The 13477-nt window shown below is 37.7% G+C and overlaps 1 protein-coding gene across 1 annotated transcript in view; it reads right to left on the bottom strand.

Annotated features, from left to right (window-relative positions):
* Window positions 1-13477, bottom strand: part of LOC117385377 (retinal-specific phospholipid-transporting ATPase ABCA4-like) — a 76221-nt gene that overhangs the window by 43183 nt on the left and 19561 nt on the right. Inside the window, 6 exon segments of the mRNA XM_055228671.1 lie at window positions 723-945; window positions 2572-2748; window positions 5639-5844; window positions 9875-10072; window positions 12182-12298; window positions 12862-13001. Of these exon segments, the coding sequence (XP_055084646.1) occupies window positions 723-945; window positions 2572-2748; window positions 5639-5844; window positions 9875-10072; window positions 12182-12298; window positions 12862-13001 (1061 nt within the window).

The following is a 13477-nucleotide window of genomic DNA, read 5'->3' as shown; positions in this document are numbered from 1 at the left end:
TCCCTCTCCCCCTCTCTCCCTCCTCTCTGTATCCCTCACTCTCTCTCTGTATGACAATCACAGAGAGCAGAGCGATGCTGGCTGTCATCACGGTAAAGCTGTCGATGAACCAGGTGTACCAGAGCACCCCACTGTCCATGCCCATCTCTATCTCTCCACCCCCCTCTCTCTTTATCTCTCTCCCTCTTTCTCCCTCCCTCTCTCTCTCCCTCCCTCTCTCTGTGACCATTATAATCTACAGAGCAGTGCTGGCCGCCATATAGCAAAGTTGTTGATGAATTAGCTGTACCAGAGCACCCCGGTGTCCACGCCCATCCCTATCTCTCACCCCCCTACTCTCCCTCCATCCCTCTGTCTCCCTCTTCTCTCTATTTCTTTCTCTCTCCATGATAATCGCAGTGAGCAGCTGATGAGGTGCTAGCTGTCGTCATGGTGAAGATATGGATGAACCAGGTGTACCAGAGCACCCCACTGAACACAGCCATCCCTATCTTTCTCACCCCCGTACTCTCCCTCCCTCCTCTCTCTAACTCTCTTTCTCTCCATGATAATTGCAGTGAGCGACTGGTGAGGTGCTGGCTGCCATCGTGGTGAAGGTGTGAATGAACCAGCTGTACCAGAGCACCCCACTGTCCAAGCTCATCTCCATCCCTCTACCCCTCTCTTCCCTTCCCTCCGGCCTCCCTCTCTCCTTCCTCTCTCTATCTGTCTCTCTCTCTCACCATGATAATCGCAGTGAGCAGAACGGTGCTGGCTGTCATCATGATAAAGCTGTCGATGAACCAGGTGTACCAGAGCACCCCACTGTCTACACCCATGACTCGGAGCGTCTCCTTCAGCCTCAGCTCTTTCTCCAGGACGATGCTCTTCACCGTCATGGAGACCGAGTAAATCCAGGCCAAAACCATGAACATCGGAAAGCACCGGTTCAGGGTGATCATGAACCTAGAGGAGCAAGAAAAAACTGGAAATTACTGTCAAATACACTACCAGGCAAAAGTTTGGACACACCTTTCACTGATGACTTTATTTCCGTGATTATTTACATTGTAGATTCTCACTGAAGGGATCAAAACTATGAATGACACATGTGGACTGTAGCATACAAAAAATACGCTAAAAATGACAAAATTTGCTTTGATCATTGAGAGAAGACCAAGGGTTTGTAGAGCTGTCAACAAAGCAAAGGATGGCTACTCTGAGGATTGAATGAAAAACATCTAATTATGTAGCAAAGAAAAAAGTTATAAAAATAAGTCAACTCCCAAAAATTCCAATCATCTTGCTTAATGTATTTGATGTCTTCTGTATGTATATAAAATGTAGAAAGTAGTAAACATAATGAAAAAAAATGCATAATGTTTTTGAATACGCTAAGTCGCTCCCCCTTCAGAGCGCTATCACAACACAATCAATATACATCCCACTAAAGAAACTACTGCACATCGCTAAAGACATACTTACTGCATTTTGTACTATGTGAAAATCTACTATCCTATTCTCTCAAACTATCTAACTTCACGTCTTCTTTCTCTTCATCCATAAATCTCGTCTCTGGTCTTCCTCTAGGCCTCTTGTCTGTCTTATCTCTAAATCCTTCTACGCATAAATATTCACTACCCCTTCAAACCATCTCAGACATGGATCACATTTATCACGTTTGAACTTAAGATAAAACTACAGCTTACTTTACTAAAACTTTTCTGAATAATCACGCAGTAACTATTTGAGAAGATGTAGCTTGTCCTGGCCCAAGGCTGGACGTGCCGAGGCCAGTGCGATAAGAGCAGTTAAATGCAGAACAACTTTGACCTTGAGACTTCATGTGGCTGAAGTGGTTCATTCATTTAAGGGCTCTCTGAACTTTTACAACACAAATGATATTGGACGATAGTTCTGCTCTAACCTGAAATGAACTGGACATATGTCAGGAATTTTCTGAGGAAGAAAGTATTTATTTAATGGTCTTATATTTACGTGAAATGAACTCTTATTATTGAACTGTATTTAGTATGTATCAAGTAGTAAGTTGAAACTCTACTCAGACGTTATGATGAAACTATGTACTTTCAATATATTTATCATCATCAAAACTCCATATCTTATAAAAGTGATTGTTTCTTACTTTCTCATTTTATTTTTAACTGAAAAATGATCTAACATACAACTTCTTTCTTTTACTTTGACACTAACCAAATTGAACAAAATATTTTCCTACTTTTATTATTTCTGCTACTATGCCATTTACCTTTTTATTAGTAAAATTGCATTTATATTGTAATTTATGAGCTAATGTTTCCAAGTAGCTTTACCCCAAGGCTGCATTCACACTATTATCCTGATTTGGTCCTGGTTTAACCCGAGTTTAGTCCTGATGTAGACTTGGATTGGTCCTGTTCTAGTCCTGATTTGGCCCTGGTTTAGTCCAGGTCTAGTCCAGGTTTAGTTCTGAGTTAAATCCCACTTCCAATCTTGATATGTTGAGTGTAAGTATGAACACACCCCTAAGTCTAAACCTTCTAGCCCTTCTAACGTTTAAGTTAGAATCAAATCTTTCACATCTCCACTCACACATCGTCCACGTAGCACGGGTAGGGCATCTGTTGTACATAGACGCCCAGGGGCCAGTCGTTGCCTGTGTGCAGTTTGATGATGCCGTGTTCGATCATGTCCTGGAGGTACGCGAAGCCGCCCCAAATGTACCGCTGGTCCTCCATAGGGGCTGCTCTGGGGCCCGGGTCCCAATATCTGCACACAGCACAATTACACTCAGTTTTTTTTTTTTTTTTTTTTTTTTTTTTTTTTGTGTATTATTATTATTTTAATAGCTTCACGTTGTAGAATTTGATGATGTCATATTGTCAGATGGAGGGCACGGGTCTATATAAGTCTACGGAAGATTCACTTTTTTGAAAGAAATATCCAAATGGAAATACCACAAATGCTGAACTTTGACTTCATAAACTGGCAATGTTAATCTTACGGCTTAAACTCCTTTCAGCTGACAACAAACACATCTTTGGGGTTGAATATGGCACCACTTTTTGAAGCTATTACGAAAAAATAATGTCACTTTTGTTTTGTTATGCCCAGTGTTGTAAAGTAACTGAATATATGTACCAAAAATGCATAATCGGAATACAAATTTTGAGTAACCGTATTCTAGTACAGTTATTAAAATTCAGAATACACTTAATTCCCCAAAGTCAAATGAAAACATTGCTCTACTTTATCACACTATTTAGAATTCAAACTGCAGTATTATTAAGAAAAATAGAAAACACTCATCTTGTGGTGAGTGAATGTGTAATTTTTCCTTCTCCAATTATTGATAGGAAATGCATAGCAAAAGGTGAAACAAACAAGTTATTTTTAATCCTATGATGCATTTTTACATTATAATTTAAATGCAACTTGATGTAAAAGTAATAAAAGTATTCAAAATACAGTTACTCTGATTGGACCATGTAATGGAATACGTTACAAAATACATTTAATGCAGCTAGTCAGTATTCTGTAATTAAATACCTTTTCAAAGTATTTTTCCCATCACTGGTTATGCCGGCAGAGAAGATGTTAAAGTTTGTTTTATGTGGAAAGGTTCAGTAATCACAGATATCACTGGGCCCTATCCATATCCACCCACCCCCCTCACTTGCGCTTTCTGGTCTTCTTCTGTCAGGCTAAAGCTGGCACAATATCAAACAACAGTAATGTAGATTTTAATATGTGATAATACAACAGGGATGGGTTGACCAGTCTAATTACATATGGTAGCTTTAAAAGTTTTAGTCCAGTTTTAGACCTGTTGAGTAAATGTATCTGAGTACTATTCATGTCTGCCTAACTTAACTTTGGTTGTGTTACACATCAAAAACCAGGAGGAACTACACTGGCCATGATCCTTTGCTCCGTTTCAATGAAGCCAACATGCAGGAATGTTGTCACAATATTTAAGTTGTGAATAAAGAATGTATTAATAATAGAGCTCAAGCTCGAGAAATACCTTGAATACTGCATTGAAAGCTGTTAAATAAATAATCAAAGTCATCATGTTACGTAATCCTTTCCTTGGTAGAATAAAAACTTTTACGATCCTATTTTATTCTGTAAAGCACTTTGAATTACCTTGTGTACGAATTGTGCTATACAAATAAACTTGCCTTGCCTTGCCTTGCCTATTATTGAACCGTACAGAAGCCAGTACCACCTACTGTGCCCTATATGTATATGCTCTATAGACATTTCAAAGTATGGGTTCACCTTTAGGGGGACTATAGCCACTCGCTGTTTATGAATGACAGATCAAAGACACAGGAAAGTGCGTACATAGAATACAAGTGCACGGGCTGAGTTATTGTAAACCCGGGCAGAAGCTATAGAGGCCATTATAAACATATGGAGAGCAGATGGAGGACTGCGCAGAAATGGAGAATAGCCTCATTAATGAACCTGATGTAAAGATAAAGGATTATTGCATACGGCTATGGCCATTGATATTCATGTATGCATCTGTAAGAGGTGGAAGAGGAGATTAAGAAAGGTTAAAATACATGTCAAAAATACATGGAAAATGCATAACAGCGTTCACGAATACTTCCATTGCTCAGAAAGTGAAATAATATGAGAAGTATGAGAGTAGGAAACTAGCAAAATTATGGAATGAAAGTGGACTGAATGCTCTTAAAGGTGCACTGTGTAAAAGTATCAAACCACATCGTCTAGTACACGCACATGAACCACTATGGAACCTACCTGGACAACTGAGGGATTACACAGATATAAGTCCACATGGTAATGTAAAAGAAAGTATTATTAATTAATGTTGTAAATCGCATTCTATTGTCTAAAGAAAGAGTGTTTTTAAATTATTTTTATTATTATCATTGTGGTATCGGAATCAGTGTTGAGCATCGAGTCTATTCCTTAGTATAGAAGTTTGAAATTTTAGTGTGGTGACAATACTACTTTGAAATGGTCAACAATATGGTATTACATTTCTCTATATAGCATTTATTTAATTAGTGTTGTAATTTGGCCTGGTGGCATCATGGAGAGATGTTAGTTTAACGTCGTACTGCAGAACATTCTTGGCAAAACAATATCCTCATTGAGAAAAACAGATGGCAGACCCTCCACCAAAAGTTTAACAGGGCACCTTTAAAATATTAAAATTTATATGAATCTATGTTATATATTTACCTAATTGCAAGACATATTATGCACGCATTTGTTTGACGTTACTGTGTGAGTGGGTTGTTATTCCCCAAATCAGACTCAATACTCAATACCGATAACGATACCATAATGATGATAAAAAAACAGTCTTTCTTTAGACAATAGAATTTGATTTTCAACATTAAATCATAGTACTTTCTTTTATATTACCACGTAGTGTTATATTTATGTAATCCCTCAGTCGTCCAGGTAGGGTCCATAGTGGTCCATGAGTGTATACTAGTCTATGTGTCTTATACTTGTTCTGATACAGCTCAAGATCGTTGTAAAGATATTCAGAAAAGTTAAATATCTCTGTAAGTAATGATATATTTAGTTGCCATCCTATGTTACTGCAAAGTGCCAAGATTTTTCAACCAGACTTACTTTTACTAAACATGACCCAGCGTATTATTCTGACCTGTCCTTGATCTTATTGGTCCTCTCCACTGCGTCGATGTCCATTCGGATCTTGTACCTGACGTGAGGGGGGACAGTGGTGGTCCAGGGAAACATGTCCATGAAGACCAGACCTGCCCAGTACTTGTTGTGCTCTAGAAGGTGCAGAGCATGGTAGGTCATCTGGGACTCATCAGTGTGAGGGACAAACTTATCCAGGCTGATGCACTGAGGACACAGGAGAGAGGTTAATAATTAGAATACTCTCAAAAACTCTCAAATATTTCAAATAAAGGGCAGGATCCACACACTGGAAAAAGGGGTATCGTTCACAAATTAATTATAAAATGTGTTTATTGTTGTAAGTTTCATAATGAATGAGTAAACATGCAGCCTCTTCCGCTTAATTCACACATCGTTCCAATACAGATACATGAAGACAACGTCATATATGGTGACTATAAAAAGCTGCACTGTGAATCCTTCTTGGAGCAAGTTTAGCAACATAATTCCCATGTGTCACTATACAAGTATAATGTCCTCACAATATCCATATATTCACTATCAAAAAAACACATGAGCTGCTTGAAGAAAACAATGACTTAAGTTACAGACAGTGCGCTCTCTATTTATAGGATTAGGATTGTCTTTGCTCTAATTGAAGCCTTTGTCACAGCTGGTGGTCACGTCAAACCAAGGATCAAGAAAATCCAATGTTTGTCCTGTTTGGAATTAACCAGCAACTGAGATCATACGGGTTGATCCCTACTTTGAACATATAATAAAATAAAAAATTCCAATAATAAATTATTAATAATTAATTAATTAATTAATTAATAATTAATAAAAAAATAAAAAAATAAAAAATAAAATAATGCATATTATTGTATCCACGGACAAAATACATGACTGTACTTTCCTATGTCTGAATGAGGTGTGTAAATGACAGAATAATCATCACTAAACTGCACTGTAGCTGTAATGCTTTGAGAGGCTTATAAACAGTGAGATAAATTAATATTAAGACACACAGAAATCCCTGTCTGGATACAATTTGAGTAAACATTTTTTAAATTTAATTATTTCTAACTTTTGGGGATTTTACAGCTTAAGCTAATGTTATAATATTATGGCCAGTCATACACATTCATAGAGGCAAAATTATAGCCGCTGGTACCTGGAATTACGCCAAATTGAATGCTCCTTCTCATACAAATGAACGGTGAAGCCAATCCCCACATTAAAGTACAAACATGATATTTATTTGCTCTCCTCATCAGTAACATGTAAAAGAGGATGTTTAGTGGTCACTAGATGCTGTTTACTAGAACCACACAATCAGAAATCTCAACTGAAAGTGGGTTAGTCAGTTCGCTCTCTCAGATGTCGCTTTTATGCGCTAATTATGCTCTAAAATAAAACACCAAAAGGTTTACACACTCAACACTGACTTTAAACGAGGCTTTGTCATCATCTACATGTGTTGTATGCGTTGATACAAGTTGACATCCTTTTGATTATTCATAATTTGGGCTAATGCTAATAGCCATAATCGTCCCGGATTAACCGAGTTTCTAAGTGGATCATAGCATTAGCATCTATTAATTATATGTCTATGATTGCCAGTATACTACAAAGCATTGCTCATCATTACTTGGATAACCAGAATCTGTGTACTCAAAACATGATAAAAAACAAAACAGCATTACCAAACACCTTATAAAACCATAAAGGTCAAGAGGTTTGCTCCTATTTTGAGCCCTGTTTAGTCCTGATGTGGCCTTGGTTTTGTTTCAGTCCTGGGTTAGTCAAGATTTTGTTTTGCGTTGAGTCCTCGTTTAATCCAAATTCTGAATTAATGTCTGTGAACTATGTTGCACTAGTACTTTACTTTAACTTTAACTTCACTGCTAATACTTTATTCATATTTTATTTATTAATGACCACACCCTTTATCCCAGCGCTATTTCCCCCAAACTCCAACATTCCCAGAATTCTTTTCCTTGTGTTTCCCTCGGACAGGAGCATCGGTCTTCAGTCATCCGGAGTCCTTTGAAACTCAGAGGGCCACTTAGCTGCACCACACTGCCCATTATCCTCACACTTCCCCAGCAGAGGGTTGAAAGGAGCAGAGAACAAGCCTGCTGTCAGGACTGCTCCCACTCCCATTGTGAGGCCTGTGATGAAGTGAAGGAAAGATCTGAGGGAGGGTTGTGGCTGTAGCCTACACTGCGCATGGGGAATCATAGAGGGCAAATGAGTCCAGCGGCTCTCATGAATTCACTGGGAACTGTGGGTTAAAGATGTATTTTGTATTTATTTGATAGTTTTAGTGGCATGTTCTATAATTTAAATGGCATGTACCACATTTTTATTTCCATGTATTTGAGCAAAATTTGTCTTATCCCAGTGCAGGTATATTATGTATAAACTGGTGTTTCTCAAACTGTGATATGTGACATCCTGGTAGAAGTATGAGCTGCCGCAGGTGGTACAAGGAGCCCCTGCAGTTTGACTATTGACAAAATCTATAAATATCTTTGTCCTCCTTTGGTTAATAATTGTTTAGAAACTACTGTACCTAATCCAAGGTTTAGTCTCATTTCAACCAGTTTTAATCTCATTCTAGGCCTTATTTAACCCTTAAACTGGATATAGTCCAGGTTTTTACAAATACTATCTTAGGTGGCACTTGGTGTGAAAAGTTTGAGAACCACCGGTATAAGCAGCGTTTGAGGTAATAATAAATCCACTACTGTATGCAACTAATTATGAAACATCTTATCTGAGACTCAGGAAGAGCGTAGTTAGCATACTAGTTGTTGTACCGTGATGGCAAACTCCGCTCTGGCCTTTGAAAGTTGTGAAAAGCACCATGGATAATTAGGATGCTTGGAATGCATTTAAGTGACGAATAACTTTGGATCACTGCGAACCCTTTAAAATGAACTACTTGTGTTGTTTTTGTTTTAGACTTCTAATGTTCACCAAATGCATTTAAACATAGCGGCTAATCTTATGCAGAGTAACCCATCTGCAAAGCATCTCAATCTCTCTTTTGTCCCGAAGAATCTCCAAAACAAACCCCAGCGATTTACTCAATTCTCCACAGCTGTCACCTGGAATGAGCCCATAGGAAAAGCCTGCTCTTCACCGGGTCAATGCTACGCTTTTCACTCCCTTAGTCCTAAATAACATGTGTTTAAGGGAGCCTCTTTCTCTGCTGCGTATTTTTGAAGGCACAGTATTGTATAGAGAATGCATGAAGCCATAAGGATGAATGGGATGGGGTCTAATGCGCTTTCTATGGGAGCTCTGAGGGCATTAGACAGTAATGTGAATAGAAGCATTGCACATGGTTTAAAGTGAGGTTTAAGGGGCCAGTAGTGCTTCAGTTTAATCCGTTTTTAATAGAGTTTATGCTTTATGATACATTATATATACTGCACATTGGTGTTCTTGCTTGATCATGTTTAATAATGTGAAGATAAAATATAAACATAACTTAAGAATAGGAAAAACTAACAATTTTCCTTTGGTTGTACATAGAACATTACTGAGGCCCATAACCATTTGTATTTTCTGGGTCAGTAAATACAGTTTTCAGTCTGTAGTGTTAGAATACCTTTGAGTGAGCACTAAGTTTAGTATTTAGCGATGACATAATCTCAATATTTATAATCCTGTCCAGTTTATATTTTTAAGAAGCCAAATAAAAGCAGTAGTACTTGACTAAAGACTAGATTTGCAAACTTACTTATTTAGTAAAATGATTCATTCAACCATTCCATTAGTTAAAGAGGAGCTAATTTACTTCTTTGTGGTATTAACTGCTACACATAACATATTTAGATCATCATGTTACCTTTTATGTTTTTGAAAATGCGATAGTCGCTGAAAACAACATATTAACATAAAGTTTCGCTTTCGTTTTTACCACTCTGAATCCCTCCTCACTTTTCTTTATGTCCTAAATCACTCCCTCTTCAGAGAGCTATTACATTACAATCAGTGAGCATTTTGCTAATGAACCTACCCCACATCGCATCAGGTTTGTGAAGTTGTAGTGTATTGTTTTGTATCATGATTTTGTATATTTATAGAAATTTGCTGTGCGGGAGCATGAGTGCTGAGGACTTGTGGGCTGGCATTGATGCATCTTCAGGCATATTGTTGATGAGAGAACATGGGAGAAAGATCCCGTGCATACTCCATCTTTACTGTTATGCTGTTACCCTGGTGTTTCTGACTCTCTCACCTCTCCATACTGGTTGATCATTCGTATGACTTGGTCTGTGAGGTTGTAGATGTTTCTCCAGTCCATGTTGGCCATCCCAGGCTCTCGCTGCTCTTCTGGGCCATTGTGCAGAAAGTTCAGGATGTCTTTGGTCTGAAAACCAGTCTCCGCCAAACTTTTGTCCATAAAATGAGTGACTGTCGGGTTTCTGAGGGTGTCCTGAAAAAATAAAACAAGATGCTGTACATGGAACAAGTGAACTTTTTGTAAAACAGTCACTTTCATTCAAGATTAGACATCATTACAGTGCTTTATTCTTGATTTTTGAACTTATTTTGGGCACCTGGAATGTTCCACTGTATGGCATTATAGTTCTCCATAGGGACAAGCAGGTGACTCCACCAGGCCAAATTACAGGTCAGATTAGTAGAAACGTGAGCATGCTTACATTAAGAATTAATGTTTAGCAAAATATATTTAATGAATAAGCACCTCTAATTGAATAAATGGGTGATAAATAAATGTAATGTCATACTGTGGAACTTTCCAGAGTGAGCAATAACATCTCCATGGAGACAAGAAGGTGTTGGAACCTATACCAGGAAAGTTACCCAGTTACCTCAATAAATCTTGAAACGTTTCTCTCTGAACTGACAAGAGATACTGATAACAGCATTTGCTCATTTGAATAAACCATCAAAATTAATTAAAATATAATGATTTGAAATAGATTGATGAACGGTCAATATCACAAGAAGTATACAGTACTGTACTGTAGTACTGTAGTAGGAATAGACTCAGTACAGATTCTGATACCACAATGATAATAAAAATCACTCTTTGGACAATAGAATGTGATTTTCAACATTAAATCATAGTACATTCTTTTATATTACCATGTGGTTTTATATCAGTGTAATCCCTCTGTCATCCAGGTAGGTTCCATAGTGGTCCATGGGTGTATATTAGTCTATGTGGTCTTATATTTGTTCTATTACAGCTCAATATCATTCTAAAGCTATTCAGGAGAGGTTAATTTCGGTCCTGTGAATATTACTTTTTTAGTATCAATACCTACTGAAATGAGTATCTAGTTTAGAAGTTTTAGTATCTGATTTTCGATACTTTTGACAATCCAAATATACAGCAGCAATAAAAGGTCAAAAATGAGACTGGCCAGGCTGGCATCAGATATAGAAAGCTAACAGTAACTCAAAATTATCTGTTTTTCTCTCACGCAACTGATAAATTCAATCCAAAGTATACATCAAATGTCTTCACCCTCCATATGAATTATGTTTAAGGCGGTAGCTTTCTACCCTGTTATGTAACTCTGCTATCATCCATTAGGCCCATGTGGACGTGTCTAAAGTCTTGCCAACACTGTAAATCTCTGCTTAAATAAAATATGCGCTCTTTGGGTGGATGTAGGGTTAGGATAAATGCAGTATATAGACAAATAGAGAAATCATCACCATGATAACCTATGGTAACCTCATTCAGTTTTTATTAGCCATGTTGTGACTGTAAAATTCCTACTCTAACTCAAACAAAATAACATAACTTTATTATATTCTACTCTGTCTAATGTCCAACCAGTGTGTAGCCAAATTAGTGTGAAGACAAGCTTGAAAATAAAAATACATATTATTACGAAAAAAAATTGACTCCTGTGAGCTTTAAGACATGTTAAAATGTTGTTACTTCATCAAAAATCTGGAGTTGTGTTTCGTTTCTTTCACACATGTTTGAGTGACCCTTTATAATTAGTCCGTCTACAGCTCCAAAGCATAAAATGGTGTATAGATTTTAAAAACACAGTGGAGCACTTATGCATTATCACATGACATCACAAGGTGGAACAAAGTGTTTTCAGTTTGAGAGATGAAAACAGTTCAAATATGCAGGGTTGTGTGCTAAACATGTGTGAATGAAACAAAACACAATTCGTAGTATGTTTCTGATGAGGAAAGAAGATTATAACATAGATCAGAAAATAGCATAGCCCTTTAATCTTTATTTATTTTATCATTATTATGTTTATGACATTTATCTGCTCTCCTCACCAATAACATGTAAAAGAGGGTGTTTAGTGGTCATGATTAGCTTTTAGCTCTGCTGTGTAATTCATAATTTGTGATTTTTGCAGGTTAATGCTAACAGCTATGGGAAAAAAATACAGGGGACTAGCTCTGGTATTCCAACCAAGTTGCTAAGTGGATGATAGCACGAGCAACGAACACAGCAACGAACACAGCAACGAACACAGCGTCTACTAATTATATGTGTTGATAGGATATTACACAAAGACCAGGAAATAGTCTGTACCCGGATCATGTTCATCTGGACATTGCTGTGGAAGAAGTTCCAGATCTGAGGCCCCAGCTCCTCCCAGGATTTAAACATCACCATCAGTCGCTCCAGCTCCTCAAATGTGGTGTTGGCCTGTGGGGACAATATAATAAATAAACTACAGTATATACAATGTAAAACCTAGTCCATATAACAACTTTGTGAAACCTATGGAAAACTCCTCTTGGATGAGTACACGTGGCAAAAACAAAACATTAATTATACTGTATCATATGCAGTATCATCTGTAACTATAATAATGCAATATGTACTTTAAAACTGTAAAATAGAAAAACTATTGGAGCCAATGGAGTTAAGCATTTCTGCCACCTGCTTGTCTCCATAGAAATCATTTTTGCTTTGCTCAGAATGTTCCACAGCATGGCATTAAACATATAAATCTATCAGGAGACAACCAGCCCAAGATTTAGATCAGATCTGTACAGAGGTGGTAATCCTCACAATAATAATAGAGGTGAAGCAGTTAGCTCACCAGCCTCCCAGCACAAAGGCCCTGCGTTTTATCATAGGCGGCACGGGGCATTAGTTTATACTGGAACAACTTTCACAATCACTATACCATATAATAAAGTGACCTATTTTAATGCGTAATAAGAAGTAGAAACTGAAGTGTAGATTTTTATGTTGTCTCTTACACTCTTGAGGATCCTGTGTACTGCGGGGGAGTCGGGTGTGTACAGGATCTTTCCCATCAGCAGTGGCTTCACGGAGCTCCATACAATCTTTGTGATTGGGTTTGACTCCAGAGTTTCCATCAGGGAGTTACAGAAGGGAGCTGAGGAGAAGAGAAAGTACCGAGTTAGTAATAAATAGTCTTTTAGAAGTATAAACAGAGGTTCATTGGCTAAAAATAATTGGCTAAATAGTGAATGCAACAATCAAGAGTCTAATTGCCCCGATAACTGCAACCCTCGATGAGCTTCATTTGACTAGAGCCGAACGGTATGGGTGGCATCACACTCCCTTAGTCCACTTCTTTATACAGTCTGTGGTTGGGATGATAAACCATTTTCATGAAAAATCTCACTAGATGATTTTCCACATGTGAGTACAATCTTATGGCAGTTTTATCTTGTGAGATCTTGTCCAATGCCTAATGTTAACATCTATATAACCTGTCTGATAATATACATATACATATTATGCATTATTTTTTAAACAAATCTGGTATGGGGGCTGAGTGGATAGCACTCTCGCCTCACACCAAGAAGGTTCTGGATTGAACTCTTAGGCCTTTTGGCATGTTTCTCC

Source organism: Periophthalmus magnuspinnatus, chromosome 17 (genome assembly GCF_009829125.3).
Source record: "Periophthalmus magnuspinnatus isolate fPerMag1 chromosome 17, fPerMag1.2.pri, whole genome shotgun sequence".
NCBI lineage: Eukaryota > Metazoa > Chordata > Actinopteri > Gobiiformes > Gobiidae > Periophthalmus > Periophthalmus magnuspinnatus.
This window is presented reverse-complemented; position numbering and strand designations above follow the sequence as displayed.